Source organism: Arvicanthis niloticus, chromosome 1 (assembly GCF_011762505.2).
Source record: "Arvicanthis niloticus isolate mArvNil1 chromosome 1, mArvNil1.pat.X, whole genome shotgun sequence".
Lineage (NCBI taxonomy): Eukaryota > Metazoa > Chordata > Mammalia > Rodentia > Muridae > Arvicanthis > Arvicanthis niloticus.
In genome coordinates this window covers 56,601,422-56,627,893 of record NC_047658.1, presented here as the reverse complement: position 1 = coordinate 56,627,893, position 26,472 = coordinate 56,601,422, and the positions used below count along the sequence as shown (strand labels likewise).

General features: G+C 35.7%; 1 protein-coding gene and 1 pseudogene across 3 annotated transcripts; one reads left to right on the top strand and one right to left on the bottom strand.

The window, feature by feature from the left end:
* Positions 1–1,599: 1,599 nt before the first annotated feature.
* On the bottom strand, positions 1,600–12,308 carry LOC117694625 (olfactory receptor 14C36-like; annotated as a pseudogene). The gene is made up of 3 exons (XR_013111484.1): positions 12,106–12,308; positions 9,436–9,557; positions 1,600–3,432 (listed from the first exon to the last, which is right to left on the bottom strand). The product of XR_013111484.1 is annotated as an olfactory receptor 14C36-like (transcript).
* Positions 12,309–21,882: 9,574 nt separating this feature from the next.
* LOC117699357 (olfactory receptor 6F1-like) lies at positions 21,883–26,472 on the top strand. 2 transcript variants are annotated; one of them, XM_034491262.2, is made up of 3 exons: positions 21,883–22,076; positions 23,909–24,936; positions 25,656–26,472. In XM_034491262.2, exon 2 carries the CDS (start codon positions 23,926–23,928, stop codon positions 24,883–24,885), a length of 960 nt encoding a protein of 319 aa, XP_034347153.1. In that variant the 5' UTR covers positions 21,883–22,076; positions 23,909–23,925; the 3' UTR covers positions 24,886–24,936; positions 25,656–26,472. The 2 variants fall into 2 exon arrangements, with proteins under 2 accessions (XP_034347153.1, XP_076796011.1); XM_076939896.1 differs by having other exon boundaries at positions 23,790–24,936.

The following is a 26,472-nucleotide window of genomic DNA, read 5'->3' as shown; positions in this document are numbered from 1 at the left end:
CCCCATCCTCCACCCGGTAGTATTGCATATTTCCATTCAGTCTCCTGGCTTTCTAGGCTTCTCTCCTTCCTCTCCCCTTACTTGACCCTGCACCCGTTTCCCCTACCACTCCACTCTCCAAGGACCCTTCCTTCCTCTGCATCCCATGATCATTTTGTTTCCCCTTCTAAGTAGGATTAAAGCATATTTAGGCCTTCCTCCTTGTTAAACTTCATATGGTCTGTGAGTTACATCATGAGTATTCTGAACATTTTGGCTAATATCCACTTATTTGTGAGTACATGCCACACATGTCCTTTTGGGTCTGGGTTACCTTACTCAGGATGATATTTTCTAGTTCCATCCATTTGCATGCAAAATTCATAATTTCCTTCTTTTTAATAGCTGAATAGTATTCCAACTGATATTCTTAATTTTTGTGCTACAATAGTTTTAAATGCATCTATTAGGTTTATTTTTCTGTGAGCTATTAGTTTGTGAGCAATATTCATATCTTCACAAAGATATAATTTTATTAATTTTGTTTTTAGCCTCATATTACTAAGAATTACAAATGATCAACTGGTGTATCTAGGACATATATTCATTGATCTTTTAGCCAGGCCTTTGTATAAGTGAGAAAAAAATATCCTACAATCTAATATTACTTTAAAATTATTTTGGAGTGTGTGAAAATATTGTAATTTGTTTATTTTTAATATTCAAACTATTTCAGAGATATATAAACTCACTGTATATAGAGAACTAGATTCTACAGAAATAGTTTCTTTCATATGTATCATGTACTTTGCCATTCATCCCAATCTAATCAACTATCCTCAGAATCCTACCCCCTTGGCCTTCTCCCATGAGCCTATTTCATTACACCAATGCCCCTTCTGAGTTTTATGTGCTTTTAAGAATTCGAAGGCACACAAATTAGGGACAAGCATATGCCTTATATTATGAAATATGATAACTTGTAGTTGCATTTATTTTTCTACAAAAAAAACCCCAGCATAGTCTCATTCTTCTTGGTAGCTAACCAAATTCATATATATATATATATTCATTTTCCAGTAATTCATTGATCGATATCTAAGACAGAGATAAAAATGTCAAATTGTGTCATGATTCAGAAAACCTGCACAGGTTCTAGAAAAAGAAAACCTAGATTGGAAAAGAAGACATAGATAAAAAGTCCCAGCACTAATCAAGGTTCAGAAAGTGAAGACCAGTTTTCTCTAATGGAGATTCACTGGTTATATCAACCATGCTCCAGGGCAGGCCCCAGGCCCAGGAATAGTTGGGTAAAATAAACAGACTCCAAGCTTTGTTTTGTTTGTTTGTTTTGATTTCAATTATCCTCATCAAAAACCTCATTGCAAGAGGTAAGGCAATACTACTAAGTGCCTAAAAAAAAAAAAGAACACAAAAACCAAAACCAATAAAACAAATAAAAAACTTGTAAGATCTCACACTAGTATTAAAAATTAACAGTACACCAGGAAGTTCTAGAAGCAAAAAAGATATTATACACAAAAGGACTAGACAGCAAACAAATGTGCAATTAAAATAAAGCAAATATAAAAAAATTAAATAATACAAAGAATCAATGTGTCATAGTTATGATTTTATTTGTGTGAGGAGACAGCATGACCATGGCAATTCATATAAAGAAAAACATTTAATTAAATCTGGATTATAGTTCAGAGGTTGAGTCCATTATCTTCATGGTGGGAAGCATGGTAGCATGAAAGCAGACATGTTGCTGGAAGGTAACTGAGAGCTGTGCATCTGAATTCATAAGCAGCAGGAAGTGACAGTGATACATTGTCCATGTTTGAGCCTCTGAGACCTTAAATCCCACCCCATAGTTATACACATTTTCTAACAAAGCCACACCTACTCCAACAAAGACACACACCGTAAGAATACCACTCCTTATTGGCCAGTGGAGGTCATTTTTATTCAAACCTCTACAGCATCTGCATCTGATTTGTCTGTATGTGTGCGTTTGTGTGTGTGTGTGTGTGTGTTTGTGTGTGTGTGTTTGTGTGTGTGTGTGTGTGTGTGTGTGTATATATATGTACTGTTTCTGGGACTCTTTTAAATATTTGTTTTGCACTAATCTGATGTATTCTTTTTGGTTGATCTTCTTATACTTTATTTTAATTCATTTTAATAATCATTAAGTTCATTTTAGTAACCATTAGAATTTTGTTTGTTTTTCCAATGAGAGACAGAAAGCAGATTGTTCTGCATGTGAGGACAGGTGAATCAAAACTAGAAGGAGTAGAAGAAGGAATAATTGTAGTCAGGAAATACGTGGAAAACATTTTTTCATCACAAAAATGAAAATCACGTGGAGTGTGTGAGTACATGTGCTTTTGTGTCTACACTTGTGTGTGCTTGTGTATTTATGTATAAACATTTTTTATTTAATCAGTTCTCTTCCTCTAGAGAACCCTAACAAATACATGTTCCTTTACATTCAAATATGGAAAAAAATTTTCTTGATGTAACTTTCCTCACAGCGTCTTTTATCTGTTTGTTTCTAAGACTATAGACAATAGGATTTAAGAATGGTGGAACAATGGTATAAAATACAGAAAGAGTCATCTCCTTAACTACTTCCAATGTTGCTACTGAAGGTCTTAGATACACATAGGCAGCAGAACTAAGAAAGACAGAAACAACAATAATGTGAGGGACACAGGTGGAAAAGGCTTTCCCCCTCTCTCCTTTGACAGGAACCTTCAACACAGTTGATAATATACGAACATATGATATGACAATAAAGACAAAGCAGCTACCACTGACCACAAGGGCAGACAGAAGAATTAGGAGTTTATTGTTAAAGGTATCAGAGCAAGAAAGCCTCAGCAATGAGGGAATATCACAAAAGAACTGAGGGACCACATTAGAATAACAGAAGGACAGCTGGAATGTTTTGAAAGTATGCACACTTGCAAGGACAAGAGAGCTAAGTAGTGAAGCCCGTGTCATCTGAACACAGAACTGGTGGTTCATAATCACAGGATAGAGGAGAGGCTTGCAGATGGCCACATAGCGGTCCTGGGCCATAATGGTGAGAAATAGAATCTCTACACATGCACAAAAATAGACAAAAAAGATCTGTGCTGCACACCCACCTACAGAAATATTCCTGTGGTCAGTGAGAGAGTTGATACAGGCATTGGGCACAGTGACAGAAACGTAGCATATGTCTAAAATGGACAAATTCCTGAGGAAGAAATACATGGGTGTGTTCAGGGTCTGGTCCACTATAGTAGCAATGATAATGATAAGATTCCCTAATAGGCTGCCCAGATACACCAGCAAAAACAGCACACTAAGTAGGATCCTGACTTCCCAAGCCTCAGCAAAAACTTCCAGGAGGAACTCAGTCATCAGGGTGGAATTGGCCATCTTCTCAAAGTGCAGGTTTAGCTGAAATAGAAAAGCAGTGAAAGAGAAAACCTTAAATTAACCCATAGATCACTAGCATTTTCGTTAAAATGCTGTTTTCTACAACTGGCCTCTGTGTGTGAAAATCTAGCATTTGTTTCTTTACCTTGCATCCATTTTCTTAAACATGCTTATTTGGTAACATGCATAGCTGTGGCTGTCTCTCTAATTGTACGTATGATGACATATACTTATAATAAATTTCCATAGTAATAACTGTTTCATAAACCCTACATCTTAATAAATGTTAAGTTGATTAAAAGGTGGCATTTTCCCTCCCAGATAAACTACATACATCAATTAGGAATGTCCATAGAATTTTAACATTTAGAGTATATTTTTATATATGTGTTTACATGAGGGATTATTTTCATACATGTGTGTGTGTGTGCACACATACACATATGTCTATGCCTATGCCTATATCTATGTATGTGCACATGCATATGTATATATAACAAGGGATATTGAAAAGTGAGAGTGAACATGAGAGTCATGGACACAGAAAGAGAAAACAGGTTGGGAAAGAGAAAAAGATGAACATAGAAGAAGCATGAGTTTAAGAAATAATCTCACTCAGTTTTTGGAACATCTATGACCTTCAGAAAATGTTATTTGCCTTGAATCCCAGGCATAATTATGTCACATGTTTGAGGAAAAACAACAGATTTTCCTGAAAATCACAAATACTATAGATATTAGCCTCACATCCTTAAAATCAAGTGTTTGCATTGTAAACAGTATTTATATACACATCCACAGTAACACTTAGAATATATTTTGGATAGCTGGGGCCTGGAACAAAGACAATGTTATTTCTAAAGTTAAATATGATGCAATGTTTGACAGCATTTGTGTTTTTAGGAGTTGGGATCTAAGTTTGGCTGATGTTAATGTACATTAAGTTATGTCACACTATGTTCCCTCAATAGGAATCAACATACTGTCGCATTCCCAGACTAATGCACAATCTAAAAAGTTTAAGTTCTAAAATTATAATCAACAGAGGGTATTATTGTGCAGAATTCTAAATGCAGGCTATTAAAGGTAAGCAACTAACAGCTTAATAACATAATAAGACTTATCAAATCTTCATGGAAACTACCAAGTATTACACCTAGATAGAATACATTAATTATGAGAAGATTAACGTGTCTGTCCCTGCCAACACCCATAATCTAGAGATCTACCAGGAGATTTGCTGCAGCCAGGGCAACAGTAACACACCCACAAAAGTAACTGCAGCACCTGGGGCCACCAAGGAACCCAGTGGACATGAGACTACTCCTTTCCATGCAAAGCCCTGTCTCTTCCCATCTATACCTTAGAGAGGGCAGATCAATGTGTCTCCCCCTCTCAACCCATCACAGTCAGCACAGGAGATCTGCTGTAGCCAGGGCCACAGGTCTCCCAAGAGACCTGTTGCAACCAGGGGCACAGGAGGCAGACTCCAGACAGAGACAACCAGACTACTTAATACCAGAGATAACCAGATGGCAAAAGGCATGCTCAAGAATATAAGCAACAGAAGCCAATATACTTAGGCACAATCAGAACCCAGTTCTCACACAAGCAGCGCTGGATATACCAACACATTTGAAAAGAATGATGCTGACCTAAAATTCCATCTCATGAAGGTAATAGGGACCTTTAGGGAGAATATAAATGACTCACTTAAAGAAATACAGAAAAATACTTTTGAACATGTAGAAGCTCTTTAAAAAGAAACAAATAAATACCTTGAAAAAATACAGAAAAACACAAACAGTGACAGAATTGAATAAAGTGGTCCAAGACCTAAAAATGGAAGTAGAAACCAGAAAGAAATTAAAATGTAAATGGGAAACATAGGAAAGAGATCAGGAGCTAAAGACACAAGAATCACTAACAGAACACAAGAGATAGAAGAGAGAATCTCAGGCATAGAAGACACTATAGAAGATATTCATACAAAAGTTAAATGAAATACTATGCATACATAGCTCCCAAACCAAAACATTCAGAAAATTCAAGACACAATGAAAAGACAAAACCTAAGAAAAATAGGAATAGGAAAGAGCAAAGATTCCCAGCTCAAAGACCAGAAAACATTTTCAACAAAATCTTAGAAGAAAATTTCCCCAACCTAAAGAAAGAGATGGCTATAAATGTAAAAGAAGCCTTCAGAACACCACATAGATTGTAAATACAAAAGAAAATCATCATGTCTCATAAAAATTAAAACACTAAATACACAGAACACAGAAAGAGTATGAAAGCTGTAAGGAAAAAGGCAAAGTAACATATAAAGATAGACCTATCAGAATTACACTAGACTTCTCCACAGAGACCTAAAAGCCATAAGATCCTGTACAGATGTCATACAGACCTTAAGATAATACAAATGCCAGCCCAGCCTACTATACCTAGCAAAACTCCCAATAATCATAGATAGAGAAACTAAAATATTCTATGACAAAACCAAAATTTAAATAATACATATCTACTAATCCGGCTCTGTAGAAGATTCTAGGAGGAAAACTACATCACAAGGAGAATATCCACATCAAAGAAAAACAAGAAATTAATCATCTAACAACAAATCCAAAAGGAGAAAATCACATACATATAATGCCACCTCCAACAGCTAACATATCAGCAACTGACAATCATGTCTTTAGTATCGCTCAACATCAACAGACTCAATTCTCCAATAAAAGAACATAAGTTAACAGATTAGATAATCAAACAGGATCCAGCATTTGCTGCATACAAGAAACATACCTCAATGACAAAGACAGAACTACCTGAGAGTAAATCCTGGAAAAAAATGTTTTCCAAGCAAATGGTTCCAAGAAACAAGCTAGAGTAGCCATTCTAATATCCAATAAAATAGACTAGTAGCCAAAAATTATCAAAAGAGATAGGGAGAGAAACTTTATACTCATCAAAAGATAAAGGCATCAAGATGAAGTCTCAATTCTGAACATCTATGCCTCAAATGCTAGGACACCAACATTCGTAAAAGAAACTTTGATAAAGCTCAAAATACACAGTGAACCTCACACAATAATGGTGGGAGATTTCAATAACCCACTCTCTCCAATGTACAGATGATGGAAACAGAAACTAAATAGAGACACAGTAAAACTAACAGAAATGATGAAACAAATGGTTTTAACAGATATCTATAGAACATTTTAGCCTAAAACAAAATAATATATCTTCTTCTCAGCCGCTCATGGTACCCTCTCTAAAACTAACCATATAATCGGTCACAAAACAAGGCTTGACGGATATAAGAAGATTGAAATAATCCCACATATCCTATCAGATCACCATGGAATAAGGGTAGACTTTAATAACAAAAACAACAGAAAGCCGACATACCCATGGAATATTCAATAAAATCCTAGCAAACTGCAAACAAGAGCACATAAAAAATCATTCATTATGACCAAGTAGACTTCATCCCATGGATACAGGAATGGTTCAAAATAAGAAAATCTACTAACATAATCCACTACATAGAGAAACTCAAAGAGAAAGTCACACATCTCACTCAACAGCGAGGAAAGGGAACTGGAAGAGTTCACCTAAAGTAGATAGATAGGACCTCCAATGGAGAAATAGGGTTTGTAACCCACAGTCAAAATTTCTGACCCGTAATTGTTCCTGTATAATACAATTGCAGGGACAAAAATGGAGAAGAGACCAAGGGAAAGGCTGTCCAGTGATAGACCCTACTTGGGATCCATCTTATGGGTGAATCTCCTGACACGATTACTGATGCTATGGTGTGCTTATAGACAATAGCCTAGCATGGCTGTCCTCTGAGAGGCCCAAACACCAGCTGAGTGAGATAGATGCAGATACTTATACCCAAACACTGGACTGAAGTCGTGGACCCCTAAAGTTGAAGAGGGGAAGGATGGAAGAAGCTGAAGAGGAGGGTGATCCCATTGGAAGACCAGCAGTCACAACTAACCTGGACCTCTGGGAGCTCCCAGACACTGAGTCACCAACCAGGCAGCATACATGAGTTGGTGTGAGGTTCCTGACACATATATAGCAGAGGACTGCCTGGTCTGGTCTCAGTGGAAGAAGACCTGCCTAATTCTTGAGACTTGAGGCCACTGGGAGGGAGAAGATATGGTGGGGGACGTCCTCTCAGTGACAGGCATGAGGAGAAATGGTATGAAGAACTGTGGAGGTAGAAGGATATTGATAAGGGTAACAGATGAATTGTAAATAACTATAATAATATTAACAATAGTACATTGAAGAGGGCAAGTCCACAGGATGCTGATATGAATGACCCCTCCAGAGAGCTTTAAACTGAAAGCATACCAAGGGCCCTGAAGGGAGAGACAAATCCTAGCAGAGAATTCCTATGAGGAAGCTGTGTCTATAAAGAATGATTGCTTTGCTAGAATTGCAATGATACAGAGAGGTTGGAGGGTGGCAGATTCAGATGCTAATTACCTTACCCTGGGCTAGCTTTAGCCCCCTGAATAACCATTGCTTTTTTTACCTCTGTGCTGAAACAAACATCCCATGACTGGTAGGTAAAAACCTTTTAGAATTTACTAAGTTAACAGACCTTCAATTTCATCAACCAAAAAGCAAAGTGTCATTAGAGAGCATCTGAGTCCTATAGAAACCTTTGTCATCTTTATGTAGTCACTTCTCTGATGTACCCAGCAGTATATATTAAACTTGTCTTGATGTATGAATTTCTTTATTCTGTAAAACCATAAAAGTGCTTGTATACTGGAACATAAAATTTGGACTAACCCAAATCTGTGTTCCCAGGCAATGGCTGACTCAGATAAACTGGGTTTTGTTTGTTTGTTTGTTTGTTTGTTTCTCTTAGAGGGAAGGAAAAAGAAAAGAAAGCATTAATTACTTAGAAGCAAAATAGCCTAAGAAGAGTTGAACAAAGCAGACATAAAATAGAATGAAATCCAGTAACAAAGGAATGGCAAGTGCTGTGATAGCTACAGTTACTTTTTTTTTTTTTTTTCTTGAAACAATCAGATGTATTGATTGTTTATTTTTGGAAACCTCAAATTCTAAGAACATAAAATGCAGGAAAATTAAAAAAAATACTTAGTGACATTAGCTGGTGAACATTAACTTCTTTTAATTCTTATTTACATAATTTTTTCTTTCTTTATTTTTCTTTTCTTTTTTTTTTTTTTTTTTTTTTTTCGAGACAGGGTTTCTCTGTGTAGCCTTGGCTGTCCTGGAATTCACTCTGTAGACCAGGCTGGCCTCGAACTTAGAAATCTGCCTGTCTCTGCCTCCCAAGTGCTGGGATTAAAGGCGTGCGCCACCACTGACTGGCTACATAAATTTTTCTATTTAAAAAAAAAAAATAGCAGTAAAGTGTTTTGTCAAGATGCAGAGAGAAAAATATTCTTCCAAACATATGGCATTTATTAAATAGATGAAAATGTCGGTATTATATTCGTCAGATATACATCAAGATCACAGAACCACAGTAAAGTGTGTAGTAAAATTAAAATGTGAAACTCAATTAAAGTATTTAACACCTAACAAGTTTCTGGATGAATTTTAAATTTGGAAAGAATAACTGGGAATCAAATAAGAAAACAGCATCCATTGCATTTCTTGATTATGGCTTCAGGATGCTGCAGAAAAGGAAGGCTGGTCACTTACAAAGGTCAATGAAAGCAATGTCAGAAACTTAAAAACCATTTTATTTGGGGATGTGTTGAAACTCCACAAGTGACTGAGCAGCTAGACGCTTCCAAGTTTTCTCCTACATGCATATTGTAAATTGTCAATTTCTTCGCAGAGATTTTAAAAACCCTTAGTATTCATATATTTTGAATATAAAAACAATGTTGGAAGATAAATGACAATATATTAAGCGAAACAAATGTACAAAGTTTTATTTCAGTGGGGATTTGATTTTAAAATCACAGGTGTGAACACCTAGTACCAAAATGATCTAACAGAAATATATTCAAAATTTACCTCAAAAGCATCGTGAAAAGTGCACTCCAAGTATTCTGCAGCAATAAAATTCATCAATTCTTTAACAGTTGTGAAGACAGCTGCATTCTGTCTGGTATCCATTGGCAGAAATATGGATACTCCTACAGAATTATATTTGTAGATCTTATATATTAATGCATGAAATGTCAACATTTTGTCATGTATAATTTACCTTCACATTAGAGAAATTATAACAAAAGCAGAAATGATTTTGCAGAATTATAGATGCAAGGATAAAAATCAGAGGTCAATATCACAGAAAATTTTTCATAATATTCGATATAGTTCATGTATTATATTTCAAATTATATATAAAATGGAATATTTGTATTGTGAAAAATCTTTGCATAAGGTTTTATTCAAGGCAAAATTTTCACTCTTATCACTTCTACTGAGCATATTACTGGGAATTCTTTCCAATGCATGAAGAAAGAAAAATATGCAAATAAAGGCATCTGCACTACCTAATTGAGCTTCTGTTTGATTTGTTCTTGTTTATTATTTGTTCATTTTCATTTTTTGTTTTAAGAACATAATTATATTTCTTCTTTACTTTTTGTCCTTCCAAATTCTCTCATAAATCCCTTCCTGCTCTTATTGAAATCCATGACCTCTTTTTTCTAGCTGTTATTGTATTCATAAATATATATGTATATACAAAATATTCCTAAATAACCTTGTCCATTCTGTATGTTATTTGTATGTGGGTTTTCAGGGATGAATATTTGTCACTAGACAATCAATTTAAAACTTTTAATAGGTCCTTTAAAAACTGATAAGCATTAGTAGAATTTAAAAATAATAGCTTATGAGTTTCGAAGTTAAATAGCCATGTTTAAAGAAAAGCTAATGCTATTTTCATTCCTGTCAAAGTATGAAAATAAATTTATTACATTCTGAGGTATTGAATGTGTCACCTAAAGCTGAATATTTATATTTTCACACTTTTAGAACTGGTATACAAATACACATTCATTTAATAACATTCCTTTATTCAAATTATTAAAAAATTTGAAAAAATATTTGAGTATTGAGTTAACAGTATATGTATCAAGAAATTATAAAGAAATATTAATTGCAAAGGACACATATTACTTTTTGATTAAACATGATAAGTTCCTTATAAGCCTGGAGAAATAATGAATCCTCTGGGAGTAATATGACATGCTAATATTTTCTATAATAAAATAGACACTCCTTTATAACCAGAAAATTTCTATCTCTAAATGTAATTTTAAACTTCAGAACACAGAATTTAACTCATTCTTAAGGGCAACCGACTAATGTTTATGTATAATAAATATATTTAATGTTTTTAAATTGTTTTATGAATATACATTAAATTTTATTACTTTGAGTTTAAAATATTTAAGGATTTTATTCTTGGTTTTTTTGCTTAAAGCATGTAGAGTTGAAATGGAATTTAGAGAGTAAAGTTTAACAAGAATAAATATTCTCTTCACCAGAAAAATATTTTTTAGAGTTATTCCATATAATTGACACATTAAGCATCATTTATCTCTCCTAAAAATAAACTGTATATGGTGTCTATATATTAAAAAATATATTACTAATGAAATAAAAAATATGAAAATATACTAAGGGAAGTCTTCAAGACTCATCGGAAAAAAACCTACAAGCATTGGTAGAGGGACTAGAGAATTGGATCATGAGTTTTGAGGGCATATGCAGGTTAAGCAGAACTGAATTCACATTCCAGCACCCACATGATAGGTCACAACTGCCCAGAGCTTCAGCTCAAGGATATCCAACACTCTTCTAGCCTCCTTTAAGAACACTGAATACAGGTAGTATGCACACTTCCATGTAGGCAAAACATCTATGTACATGCATTTATGAATAAACATGCATATATATATATATACGTATATATATATTATATATATACATATATATAATATATATATAATATATATATAATAAACACCTACAATATCAATTAATAAAAAATAGAGGGATTTGCGAGGGGTTGAAGGGAGGTAAAAAGGAGACAAATAATATAATTATATTATAATTTCAATAAAAAACAAATAACTTCTTTAAAATGTTTCCAACAATTTACAAGTTTTTTTTACTATGCACATATGCACTTCCTATATTTCTAATACACATGCAAACGTATTACTATTTTTATATAAATATAGTATAAATTTTAAATATGTTATATGTTATATAATGTTATAATCTTATGTCTTTTCTGAAATTTGTTTAGATACAGTTGTGCACACTTTGTAAATATTGAATAAATAAAAGGATGATAAATAAAAGTAACAATATATTAGCTAAGTGGCATAGAAACACCATGATCGGCATTTTTGTTTTATATATGACAGTTCAATGTACCATACTTATGGATATTGCTGTCACATTGGAAATAAATTTTCTGTAAAAACAGCAAGATTTTTCTGATTGTTTTCTTTTCAAGTAATGGATGCTTTCTTTACATGTTTTCTTAATAAAATTACTGATGGTTCTCAGGTGAAAAGTATGTATTTTTTTCTCAAATATTCAGTACTTGTAATTGGAATTCCCTTTTCTTCCTCAACCTTTCAAACTGAGAGAAGCAAGGAATTACTGGGAAATCCACTATAAATTAGTCTGGAAGACACGTTATCATAGGCAACTTACCAAGGTATTGTTCATCATTGAAAAATAAAAATAAATTTAAAGATACGAAAATGAAGCTTTTCCAAATTAAAAATTTACAGATGTTCACCGTATCTATAATGAGTTTCAGGAAGCCTCCAGATGAGTTACGAACACCAGTCTTGCCTTTCAAAATGTACTGGTCTTCTGCTCGTTTATCTTGAATGTGGACATCCTCCTGAGTGCAAAAGCTCTGAGAATACAGCCATTAATTGGACAAAATGCCCTGAGGTAATTTAGGTAGGCGATTATTTCCAGACAGCTGGCAAAAATAGTCCTAATTAAAATTCAGGAATAAACACAGGCTGGAAGACCAAAATGGTGTCACCTGAGTCACCTGAAAGTATTGGGATGATGATGGAGATAGTGAAACACTGAAGGAAACACACGAATAAACTCCATCATCTTAAGTATGTGTCTGCACCTGCAGGGAGCTCAAGATAATATCCTGTGTGGATTTGACATCTCATACCAAGCAGATAGTCAATATCTTTTTCTATGTCTCTCCATCTCTCTCTCTCTTTCCTTCTCTCTCTCTTCCCCACTCTAACATTCATAATGGTATGCTAATCTATGAGAGAAGCTGAAAGAAGAGAATGGTTATCATACTCTTTAAAAACAACTACAACTACAAAAACAAATTTAAAAAAACACCTAAGCATTGAAACAAGGATTCAACAGAGACCAATAGCAATATATGGTATTCAAACCTGTATCCAAATTCCAATGACACTTTTGAGTTTCATGAGCTTGTAAAAGTGTATTTAAGCATTTAAATTCCTTTTCTTTAGTTTTTGCATATTTAAAAGAATTATATCAACAAGTAAATTATGGATCTCACTCAAATATTTTTTGAAAATAAGAAATATTGCACAATGTTGTAGCTTACTATCTATAAAATCTTATGGGATAGGAATATCAGAGTTTCCCTGTTGGTTCATGCAATGTTGGACACTGGCAGGTGAAACATCCTCAGATCTGACATCCTCATTTATGTATGAATAATAGAATTTTCAGTAAACCCAATACCATTATTTGAGTCTGTAGTACAGAAGCTGCATACAACCAGGAAGTGAGAATTCATGTTACCAGTTCTTTCTTCACAGAGGAATGCCAGAAATTTTTAAATTGCTTCATTTATGATTGTTAAAACATTATATTAATTTATTATTGAGTTTACATTTTAATTAAGACATAACTACAAATATTCTCTCCTGACTTTCCTTCCCTCCAGCCCCATTTAGGTCTTAATGATACTTGGAAGTAGATTATGGGAGAAATTTGAAAGTTCAGAATGTTGAGCCATAAAAGGCTATAGAATTCTGTAGTCAGAGTGTGATGGGAAACTCTGATGGGAGTTAAGAAGACCAGAGTACTAAGAGAAATGTGAATATTAGATGTCCATTTCAAAAGGTTTTAGAAGAAAAGACAATATTTGTGAGACCCATTTTAGCTGGTATTTGTATTGTGTTCTGTGTACTACCTGGTTGTGTCCAAGTGTACTAAACACTAGAGTAAGACAGTATTCAAAAGTAATGGATTAAGTTGTTTGATGGGGAAAGTTTCAATACTATAAAACATTAAGTTTGGACATGGTTATTTATCAGTTATGTCTACTGTGGTTTATAATGAGAATTTAAATTAAAAACTGTGTAGCATGGGAAGAATAGAACATGAGAAATGTTAAAGTTGTGGAGAAGAAGGGTGGAGAGGAAAAACCTAAATTTTTGTTTTATTTTTTTGTGGGTTTTTTTTTTTTTTTTTTTTTTTGAGTTTTAAATAAATGAGTTTAATGTATCGGATTTTCATGATACATGATTTAATTTTTTTAAACTTCATTTCATTTCTCACTTATTCACTTTACATTCTGCTTACTGCCCTGTCCCAGTCACTCACTACCACAATCCTTCCCCCATTCCCCCTTTCCTTCTGTGTTGGGCCTTGGAGGTAACTCCATTTAACCTGTTATTTTCAGTCACGTAGGACAGGTAGAGGGCGTGATTAACAAGTCTCTACCTCCAGAGATTTAAATATTAATGAATTATCAAAAGGCCAGGGGCGTAGCTAATTAAGTTATTCCCTCCCCTTTCTCTCTTCCCTATAAGACTGGTCTCCCCTGGCCTTTGGGGGGGGAAGAAGCGCACAACACCTGCATCCATTCACCATGTCATGAACAATAAAAGCTTTGGAAAACCGGACTCCACGTGTCCATGGTCTCTCCGCCTGATTCCCAGCTTTTGGAACCCTGGAACCTTGCCGGCCTGCCCACCGACAGCTGCATGAATGTGGGGCTGGCGGCGCGGGAAGCCCTGGTGCCAGACCGCCCTGAGACTCTGTCGCCGGACTCCCTCCTTTCCCCGCCCGCGAGATTTCTGCCCCACACTTCTGCTCTGAACAGAAAGGAAACATGAAAGTTTCCTCATCCCTGGGTATCTCCATACCTTGGCACTTCAAGTCTCTCCTAGTCTAAGCACTTCCTCTCCTACTGAGTCCAGAAAAGGTAGCTCAGGAAGAAGAACATATATATGTACAGGCAACCGCTTTTAAGTTGTCCATAACTAAGACGAAACTTCACATTATGCATAGATTCAATAGGAAAGTTGACAGAAAAAAATCTTACTTATCAGATGTTGCAGATTATAGACATTCAGATTTATTCAAAATGAGGGTAAAGGCAGTGTGAATGCCATTAAAAGATTCCCTGCTCCAAACTACCATCTTGCAAGTATTCTCTCAAGTTCCATAACTAACACCCATAGAGGCCACTTTGTCTATGAGATGAGGACAGGTTATATGTCAAGTTGATAGAATAACCCCAACTATATCAACCATATGAGGCTGACTTTATGGGCATGAGAAATGTCAGTTTGGGGCAGTAGTAGATTACACCGAGGTTCAAGAAAGTCAACAAATTCAGCTAGTGAAAGTCAGGATTGCATTCATTCATGGTGACCATTGGAGTCCTTAATTTGAAGCTGTAAAAATAAAGGCCAATTTAGAGTGGAGACTTTAAGAAATAGGAGATGCTGAGACAATGAGATGTATGCCTAGGGAACCTCTCTCTATAGTGGTCAGTCAAGAGTGGCCACATTTGATACAAGCAGCAAACCCAGAATAGTGAATAAGCCTCATGGAGTTCAAGAGATGCCACCGAAATGCTTCAGATAGAGACATGGAGCCGAAGCATTTGGAGTTTGCCTCTTTGGGTCTCAAGTATTCATTTGTCTGGTCTTTCAATGTTTTCTTCCCATTTCCTCTTTTGGAATGTGAATGGTTATACATTTTCATATTTAAGAGTGTTTTGAGTTTCAGAAGAGACTTTGTGGACTTTAAAAAATTTAAATTGTTGAGATTTGGGAAATTCTTATAGATGTATTAAATGTGTTTTGTATTGAGATGAGCACTGTAACAAGATACCTAACCTTAGCACAATTATCCATGTAGCTCTAAAGTGGAAGCCGTGCCCCAAATCAGTTGATACAGTTGCACTATCTCTTAGATTGACAAAGAGATTCTCAGGTATATGAGCAGAAATCAAACACTTAGGACAGACCTGACAAGACTTTCTATAATTGTTCAACTAATGACTTTAGCTCCACAAATCCAGATTTTAAAGTACTCAAAGACCTTGGAAACAAAAAGGAAATTTCATGCTATATTATCTGGTTTGGACTTAGAGGTATCATTGTGCCCTACCAGTGCCTTACATGGTAAGTGTGAAGAACTTAGAGATTAAGATTCTCATGAGTCTGATTCTTCAAGAATAACAGATATTCACTGAAAGATGCTTCTACAGCCTATCACTTGCTGAAGTAAATCAAAGCATCTTTGCCTTTAAATGGGTAGAAACAGGGAAGTTACAGTAGACAACTTACATAGACCACATTTCCCAAAGGATTTAAAAATGGTCCAACTCTATTTCATGAGACACTAAATTCTGACACCCTGACCTTACATCATAGGTTTCTCAGGACCATGCCCTTATCCAACATAAATATCTCTTCCTAGTTTCTAAAACTAAAATAAATTTTATAAAAGGACCATTAAATGAACGCTGCAACTGTTACAGAGCATTGGCAACAACATGTCACTTTAACAAAGCCTGAATGTATACATAAGTTTACAGATCTTGGCTACTATCTGAGAGGAGGAAAAGGGAGCCTGCTCCAGAGTAGGACTTCTGCCATCCTTCAAATACCAATGCCAAAGACGAAGGTATACATTTGAGAGATAATTATTACTGCCTTTGGATACCTGATTTTTCAGGAATAACAAGGACTTGCTCTATTAACCAGTTCGAAAGAGGACAGAAATCTCCTAATATGGACAGAGATAAAAGAAAAGACATTTGAACCTTTTAAACAATTCTGACTTTGGCTACAGTTCTAGCACTTCTAGATGTCTAAAAAAAATTTTCATCTGTTTCCCATGAAGCAAAAGACATTACAAAAGAGGTTATAACTCAAACTTTGGAGTCATGATAATGCACTATGACAGACCTCTTCAAACAACTGGATCCTGGTAAACAGAATGGCTAATGATAACTATCTAATGCCTGCATGACCCAGTACCAGGCCTTACTCGTGGATCACCCTATATTGCTATTTTGCTTCTGCTACACATTTCTATCATCCACTGCTCAGGACATCAAAAACATGACTCCCTTGAAGCAAGTTGTAACTGAGTCACTGATCTGGCTCTTGAACAAATGGCCCTACAACCAGTGTGACCTATTGATACTCTCATGGTATAGCTTGGTCTGATGTTGCTGGAGAAAACAAACAGCTCAAGCCCACAGGTTTATGGAGGACAACAGAGGGAAAGATCATTATCTAAAAGACAATAGGAAGGATTCTTGTAACTGGCTTTACCAGGCTATTTGTTTGGGGTCTACAAAACATTCTGCATTTCTTTGACCTAGTTGTAATATAACTAGGAAAGTGTGACATGGGATGTCTTAGCCCAGATGCTAGTTTTGTGCTCAAGTAAATTCAAAACAAAGAGCCCTTACCCAGGCAAGAGTATGAATGAAAGACCAACACCCCACAGAACTCTGGGAAATGACTTTATGAAATACAGCTTGCAAGGGAAAGATTTAATATCGGTTAGTTTTTATAGATATATTATTTTCAGATGTGTAGAAGCATTTTCCACATGAAATTACAAGTGGCCTAAAGCTTTAATTTAGACAATTTCCCTTCTTCTGATGCCTACTACTCTTTTGCCTTGAAGTTTAACTGATCTGGACAGAAACAATTATTACTGAGCCTTGAGAGTATTCAAACTAATAGTTTGATTAAATGTGTATCTGCAGATACTTTCCAAACTAAGAAGCTCCATTTATGAATCTTAGCACATATTATGCCCAGATATAGCTAAATAAAACGAAGAAAAATACACTTTAATATGGAACTTATACTACAGAGAGAAGGTGAAGAAGATAGAAAGGGGGAAAAGGAGGGGGAGGGCAGAGGAGAGAGGAGAAAGGAAAGAGATGAGGGGGAGAGGAGGAATAATATTTGTCCTCATTCCAGTCTTAGTTGGAGCAGGCATAGACACCTCAACAGTCACAGACACATCAGGGAGAAAAACATTATATGAACATAAATGTATGGGTTAATTAGGACCTAGAGGCTTTAAAATTTTATATTTCTGAATTAAAACAACAGTCAACAGGTATGTTCCTTCACAGAAATAGTCTTACAAATTTGGAGACGTTTAGACTTAGTTCTCATGAGATAAGGGATGTGGTAGTTTGAATATGCTTGGCCCAAAGAGTGGCACGATTTGGAGGTGTGGCCTTGTTGGAGGAAGTGTGGATGAGGGATACCTTCAGATGAAGATGTTGAACTCTCAGCTCTTCAGCATCACATGTCACTGAATGCTGCTGCCATGCTCCCTAATTGACGATAATCAACAGAACCTTTGAATATATAAGCTAGCCCCAATTAAATTTTGTCCTTATAAGAGCTTCCTTAGTAATGGTGTTTGTTCATAGCAGTAAAACTCTTACTAAGACAAGGGCCATTATATATGGTTTTGAAAGCAACCTATTGTTTATATGATAATAAGTCATGAATAATTTTTAAAAATCTTGACATGCTTGTCAAAAGCCTAAAAATAAAAGAAAGTGACAAAGACACAAATCAGACAATTGATACCATCCTCTGTTCTCTTAGTTCCTTGGCTTGCTACTCTGGTATCAATATTAATTCTCATTTTGATAGGATTAATAACAGAATCCTGCATCTTAAATGGTATGGCAAATTATTGATCAATTCAGTAAAATTAATGGTTGTTAGGACTCCTATTTAGAGCATTCAGAATCCATAATTTGACTTAGTCACTAAGACAAGTGGTGAATCTAACAATCCCATAGACCTTAGGCTCCAGCCATTACCACAACTGAATCCTTGAAGGAAGTCCTATTCAGCCACAGAACTTTACATGTTAACAGTACTACATGGTTAAAAGAAAACAGTCCATCAAAGTCCTTAGTTCTGGGAAAGCCTCTAAATGGACTAACCTTGCTTTTTGGCTTCTGTAATTCTGTTTCTGGCTATTTTGTTCTTTGAACTGAAAAAGTATGTTCATCTAGAATATGGTTGTGTGTGTGTGTGTGTGTGTGTGTGTGTGTGTGTGTGTGTGTGCACGCGCACATATCTCACCTTGAGAAATCTCACCTTGAGAAAGGTGCAAGGGGACAGTAGGACCCTGAAGACCCAGTGTAATCTCTAACTTGCTAATAAAGGCTTTCTATTGGTTTAAAGCCCTGTTCAAGAAATCTTCTCTGGTGGATGCTACAAAATACTGTAAGACTTGAGTGACCAGGGAGAATTATGGGTTAAAGATATGTGCTTGGTTTTCAGATCAACAAGTGCTTGGCAACATGGTCTTGGAAACCAAATTAGCTGAGATACTACAGTGAATTCTAGATATAGGGTAATGATAATTGGGTACTTAAGAGTCTGTAGTAGAAGTAAGGAGCAAGATTCAAAGTTCCTGGTTTGCAATTCCATTCACAAAACACTCTGGTGCATTGTTTCTCATGGTCTTGGGTAAAATGAATACTATATAGAAGGTAGAAGATTAACCAAATGTGGGACTTCATAACACAGCTTTAATAAGGTTTTTACTCATTATAGGTTGGGACTCTTTGATGACACAACTGTTTTAGTTCATTTCCACTTCCTTAAGTATCCCCTTAACAGTTGTTATAGAGTTGTGTCAATGAAATCATTGTTCCACCATGTTTCATTTGAGTTGAATCCATTCTTGCATCTGTTATTGGTTCACTAGCTGATGAAGAAATGTTTGGCAAAATAAGCCTGATGCAGAAATACAAATATAATGTGTTTATTTGAATGTGTGGGATCTAGCAAAGAAATAATTAGATGGAGAAGCAGGGCACCAGATCAGCTGTGTGAGAAAAAGAATGAATAAATATGAGCCTAAGTGAAAATGTCTGAATCCTATTACTTTGTATGGTTGATATTCAGCAATAAAATTTTCACAAAATGAAATGTCTCATGGTTTCACTTTCTTTTTTCCATTCTTTATTGAATATTTTATTTACATTTCAGATGCTATCACCTTTCCCCATTTTCCACCACCCAGAAACCCCCTATCACATACCTCATCCTCCTGCTTCTATGAGGATGTGTCACCAACCACCTACACACTCCCACATCCCCACCATCGAATTCCCCCGCACTGGGGCATCCAACCTTCTTGGGACCAAGGACCTCCTCTCCCACCTATGCTTGACAAGGACATCTTCCCCTACGTATACAGCTGGAGCCATGGGTCCCTCCCTATGTGCTCCCAGGATGGTGGTTTAGACCCTGGGAGCTCTGCTTGGTTGGTATTGGTGTTCTTCCCATAAGGCCACAAATCCCTTCAGCTCCTTCTGTCTTCTCACTAACTCCTCCATTGAGAACCTCATGATCAGTTCAATGGTTGGCTATGAGCATCCGCCTCTGTATACTTCAGGCTCTGGCAGACATCTAAGGAGACAGCTATATCCGGCTCCTGTCAGCATGCACTTCCTGGCATCTACATCAGTGACTGCCTTTGGTGACTGCACATGGGATGGATAACCAGGTGGAGCAGTTTCTGCATGGACCCTCATTCAGTTTCTGTCCCATACTTTGTCTCCATATTTGCTCTCATGAGTGTTTTGTTACTTCTTCTAAGAAGGACCGAAGTAGCCACACTTTGGTCTCCCTTCTTTATGAGCTTCTGTGAGTTGTATTTTGGATACTGTGAGAGTTGGGGTTAATATCTACTTATCAGTGAATACATACCATGTGTGTTCTTTTGTGATTGGTTTACCTCACTCAGGATGATACTTTCTAGTTCCATCCATTTACCTAAAAATTTCTCGAATACATTGTTTTTAATAGCTGAGTAATATTCCATTGTGTAAATTTACCACATTTTCTGTATCCATTCCTCTGTTGAAGGACATCTTGGTTCTTTCCAGCTTCTGGCTATTATAAATAAGGCTGCTCTGAACATAGTGGAGCATATATCCTTGTTATATATTGGCGCATCTTCTGGGTATATGCCCAGGAGTGGTGTAGCTGGGTCCTCAGGTAATGCTATATCCAATTTTCTGAGGAACCACCAGACTGATTTCCAGAGTAGTTGTACCAGCTTTGCAATTCCACCAACAATGGAGGAGTGCTCCTCTTTCTCCACTTCCTCACCAGCATCTACTATCACCTGAGTTTTTGATCTTAGCCATTCTGACTGGTATGAGGTAGAATCTCAGTGTTGTTTTGATTTGCATTTCCCTGATGACTAAGGATGGTGCACATTTCTTTAGGTGCTTCTCAGCCATTCTATTTTCCTCTGTTGAGAATTTTTTCTTTAGCTCTGTACCCCATTTTTTTACTAGGAATATTTTGTTGTCTGGAGTCTAATTTCTTGAGTTTTTTGTATATATTGGATATTAGCCCTCTATCCGATGTAGGATTGGTAAAGATCTTTTCCCAATCTGTTGGTTGCTATTCTGTCATATTTGACAGTGTCATTTGCCTTACAGAAGCTTTGCAATTTTATGAGTTTAATTTTAATGTTTAAAGGGTAACCAGGTTTTGTTGAAGAATTTGAATAATTGCAAAGCCAAACTTATTTTCTCAGTTTCTTTCTCATGAAACATAATTATCAAATCAGTATTTACCCAATGAGGTTGTAATATTACTCTGATACCAAACTTAGTACCTGTTCATGGTCTCTGTAGGTGCTGGCATGTATCCTGTTTGTGAAACTTCCCAGACATTCCTTCACCTGAAGGGTATCTCTTTTCTTTTATACTATCAAATCCTTTAATTTCATAAATGATACCAACATACTATTTTCATTTTTGTTTTGCAGTGCTCAGATTACAGATTAAGGGTTTTATATCGATCTAATTTACTTAATATGTTAAAATTTACGGTATTTAGAGAACAATGATGATGCTGAAATATCAAGGGCTGTATTTCTGAAATGATATTTTAGAGACTAGACCATAGGTGGTGGCATCTAATGAAGTCATTTGGGATACCATTCTTATTTCCTGTGGTGACATGTCTGATGCTGTGAAGAATTTCTTCTCTTTTTTAGTCCCCTTGGCAAAGCATTTGACCTTCAGTAAAGGGAATTCCTGGGGGAATCTATTTGGAAGCCTCAAGGCTCTGTGCTGATGCAATCATTATTTTTCTCATAGAAGTCACATTTTCCTGTAAGCTGGACATTGCAGAAAAAAAGCAACTGAGAAAGAAGAAAGAACTACCAAGTACACAGAGGCTGCATCATGGCCAGTATTGCAAGGAGGAGATGCTTCATTCCCTTTAAGATTACTGAGAAGTGTGCTTGCTGAAGTATCCTTGCTGAAAAGTAATATTCAGAGAGTATGTAACTGATAATATTATGTTTGTAGAAAATAACAAAGCAGAACACCCAAAGTAAGTACAGTAAGGGAGAAATTGTACATTTCATTCCTCAGTTTTCTGCAGGTAATGCAGGGATCATACAATAACTGTCAGTAGGACTTGGGTGATTCAACAATGTTGTTCAAGCAAAGCTATATTCTTTCTCATACATGCATTTCTCACACATGTATGTAGGGTAAATGATTCTACTCTATACATTAACTGTGTGTGATTTCCTTTTTATATTTGAGTATTACTTTAATGAAAGATTGCACTGATTTTGAATTCATTTTCTCAGTGTTCAAGTTCCATTTTGTACTTACTTCAGCTGAAGAATGTTCAATTCTGTCAATCTCAAGGGCAGTGATGAGATCTTTTAATAAAATAACATGGTCTTTGAAAGGGAATGACATCGGTCTAATTTCACTTGCAAGCTTTAGTTAAATTTTTTAAAATAATTACTATATATTCTGACCTTAAAGGTAAACTAAAGATATGCAATACCATTTTCCTAAAAACAATAAAAATCACTTTAGAATCTGGCCTTTTATAAATACAATGAATTTTATTCTTTAAGAACAAGATTTAAAAATGCATGAAAACATTTAAAAAAAATTAGCTCATTTTTTTTATAAAAAGTTGTCTTGAATTATAATTTTGCTTAATTTTCAAATTGTTGTTATTGAATTTATAGCCTTAAAAGTCAATTTTTCTTAAAAAATCAAGGCAACAGGTTTAGCATTTTTTTCCTTAGGAATCAGTATTGATAGGCTCAAATAGGACCAAATAAAATATTACTGACATAAGAACATTACTTGGCTTTTTAGGTATGGAAAATATCTTCCCATAAAAACGATCCTCTACATACATAACAAGTTAAAGTAATAAATTTATAGCATGAAACATGCATATAGTGTTTTAATCGAGTTTTATAACTAAAATCTCCAGAAGGGTTTGAAATGAGAACTTGCAGACAGACACCAAAGTGAACTTATTTCAGTTCTACTATTGCTTTGATTCTTAGAAGAGGTATATACTCAGGGTATGTATTATAATGAGTTCATAAACTAAGAAAAGGACAGGAATATTTTCATTATGGTTGTGAAGTTTACCTTATACATTATGGTTGTGAAATTTTACCTTTGTACTACAATTAGATATATGTAGAAGTATAATATATCATATACATGAATATGTCCATGGGGAATTCTATTCACGCTAATGGTAAAAATTCTCACTTTCATCAGTTTTGTTCTGATCAATGTCAGGAAATAAGAAGATACAAAGATGCTAAAGATAAATACTCCAGAGATCAGGAACATTAAATAGATGTTTATAAACAAATGCCGGTTTTAATTCCGGTCCCTATCTTCCTCCAACTCATATGTAAATAAGGACCATAAATTTAAAAGTATGGGTAGTTTTTTCTATTAACAAAGTGTACTATACAATTGTGAAGGCCTTTACTAGCAACTGTATCATCTATTGATTTCTGTATTTTCACATTAAGGAATGACCTCCTTGGGGCATGGCAGGGCCATGTTCTTCCTTGGTTTTCAGTAAAGTTATTAGGATTGCATCCCTGCTCTACCATCTGTGTAATAGAATAATAAATGTGTTACCTATTTACTTTGCTTTTCATTTTGAAGAGTTAGATGGTTAAATTATTTATATTAGATATTTATTTTCAATATGAAGTAAGATGGCCCACATATATTGTATGTGAAATGTCTGTTATGTTTCCAGCAGTCTTCATTTTCTCTGGTTGCTATGCATCATTTATTACCGCCATAGAAATAAATCGTTTGTTCCAGTCTTCATTACCACTCACCTAAGATCACCTGGGTGCTGTTGTTCCCCTTCAGGGCAGAGAAGAAGAAATATGGATGTAAAAAACCAAACAGCAGTGACCGAGTTTATTTTTCTAGGATTTCCAGGCTCTTCCTCACTGCAGCTCCCATTGTTTATGATTTTTCTCACTGTGTATTTGCTGTCTCTCATGGGAAATACTCTAATTATTTTTCTTATTCTTATGGATTCCACACTACAGACACCTATGTACATTTTCTTAGGAAACCTATCATTCCTGGAGATCTGGTACACTACAGCCACGGTGCCTAAGTTGCTGGCTACATGTGTCACAAAGGTTGTCACCATTTCTGTTGCAGGCTGCATCACTCAGTACTATTTTTTCTTCTCTCTGGGAGCCACTGAGTGCATCTTGCTAGCAGTTATGGCTTATGACCGACATGTGGCCGTATGCCGCCCTCTACATTACTCACTTCTCATGAGTGTTCACATTTGCCTGAGGTTTTCAGCTGCATCGTGGATTGGAGGCTTCATTGCCCCTCTGCTACCTACCATACTCATCTCTCAGCTGAACTTTTGTGGCCCACAGAAAATCAACCATTTTTTTTGTGACTCTGACCCCATCTTTAAACTCTCCTGCTCGGACACATTCTTGGTGGAGGCCTTGGGTTACACCTGCAGCTCTGTGGTGATTCTTAGTTCTTTCCTTCTCACAATGAGCTCCTATGGCAACATTGTGGTCACAATAATCAGGCTGTCTTCCAGGGAGGCAAGGAAGAAAACATTCTCAACTTGTGCCTCCCATCTCACGGTAGTGACCATCTACTATGGCACCATAATCTTCGCCTATGTCCGACCTCCAGCCAAGTACAACTTCACAATTGGCAAAGTAGTCTCAGTGTTCTACTGCGTGATCACCCCTTTAGTCAACCCTCTAATATATACCCTGAGAAACAAAGATGTGATGAAAGCTTTCCAGAAATTTCTATCCCAAAAGAGGTTTTTATTGGGCAAAAAAATGCATGGACTTTGAGAAAGCAACAGTTACACTCTGGAAAGTAGTCTCGGGCCTCATTTAATCATGGTAAGAATTTGAATTTGGTTTTAAAAATAAACTTTGACATGAACACTTCTGCATACTTCATAGTATGCTCTGAATGCTACTGAAAAGTTGCTTTATAGCTATTCTATTTATAATATTTAGTATAACAAAAAATGATAGACAGAGTAAACAATGAAAACATTTTGCCTATACATTTTCCACACTTGATTTACTCAAAATGAATAGTTTCAAAGAAAGCCTAGTCCATAAAGTTTGTAATAAATGAAGCAGTGTTCCTCCATGTAAGAGTCTAACAGAAACCTAATCAAAAGACTTCAAGAATAAATTCCTTGCAATAAATATTTACTACACAAATAGTGAAGTAGACACATCTTTGTTAACAAAGATGTAGATATATAATTTTTCTAGACAAACATGACTTTTCTGGATAATGTGAAATTGAAAATAAATGAATAGGAATTAGAATGTTAGCAAGGGTACCATTATTAAAACATTTACAAAGATTTGCAATGAAAAAATATAAGCATTGGGTTTCTAACATGTTTAAGTAACCACAAAATTAAATTAAATGGTATACAACTACAATTTTAGCTTCTAAAGATACTGAGCCTGGAGAATAATGATTCTATGCAACATAGCAATCTCTTCTCTCAAGAATAAAGAAAAATAATAAGGAACTGCAAGTTTTCCACTGCTTCATAATGGAAACTAAGAATCTTTCTGGTTTTTATTTCTTTTAGTGCATTTTAGGAGCAAAAGAGACGGCAAGGAAGAGTAAAACAAATATCTTACTGCTGAGTGTTTATGTGGCCACCTCTATAGTGACGTACCTTCTAAGTGTGAGAGAGAGTGACATCAGAAAAAAACTTAGAGAAGCCTCAATACCACCATAGACACAGAGTGAGAATCTGCAGTACAAAAGCCACCAGATGACTGCTACAGACTGAATCTTGAAAGCCACTATATGGGAAATAAAGATACTATAATAAAATAAGAGATTGGTGCACACACACACGCTTGAAATTTTTTGTGAACTCCAGCATGAAATCTTTCTGGAATACATAAAAAATTGTAAGAGGTATGGAATGTGGAACAGTTGGAGGGTGGACCAGGAGGGGAGTAAAATCTGGAGTGTAAAAAAATAAAGAGAGAGATTAAATAAAAAGATGGAATACATATAAAAACAAATTGAAGACAATGGCTTTTACTTCCCTTACAACCTTCAGCTGTCAATAGCTTTTCTGGGAAGTTTCAGTTCTCAGACTCCTACCCCCATCTATGAATATTTACATGTTCAGTCTAGAATGTGTCTTGAGGAAGCAAGAGTAGTTGTGAATTCGCAAATGTCATTTGCTTTTCATAATCTTTCTGCCACCTCTTTCACAGTGCTTCCTGAACCTTGTAGGAGTGTTATGGGTAGCCCCATTAAGGCAGAAGACTCACCAGTAACTTGTTCTCAGCTTCCAACTAGTCCTGAATCTCATTAACACTTCACATCATCATGAAGCTTCTCTGACCAAGACTCAAGGCATCTTGGATCTAGTTATGAGTGTAAAT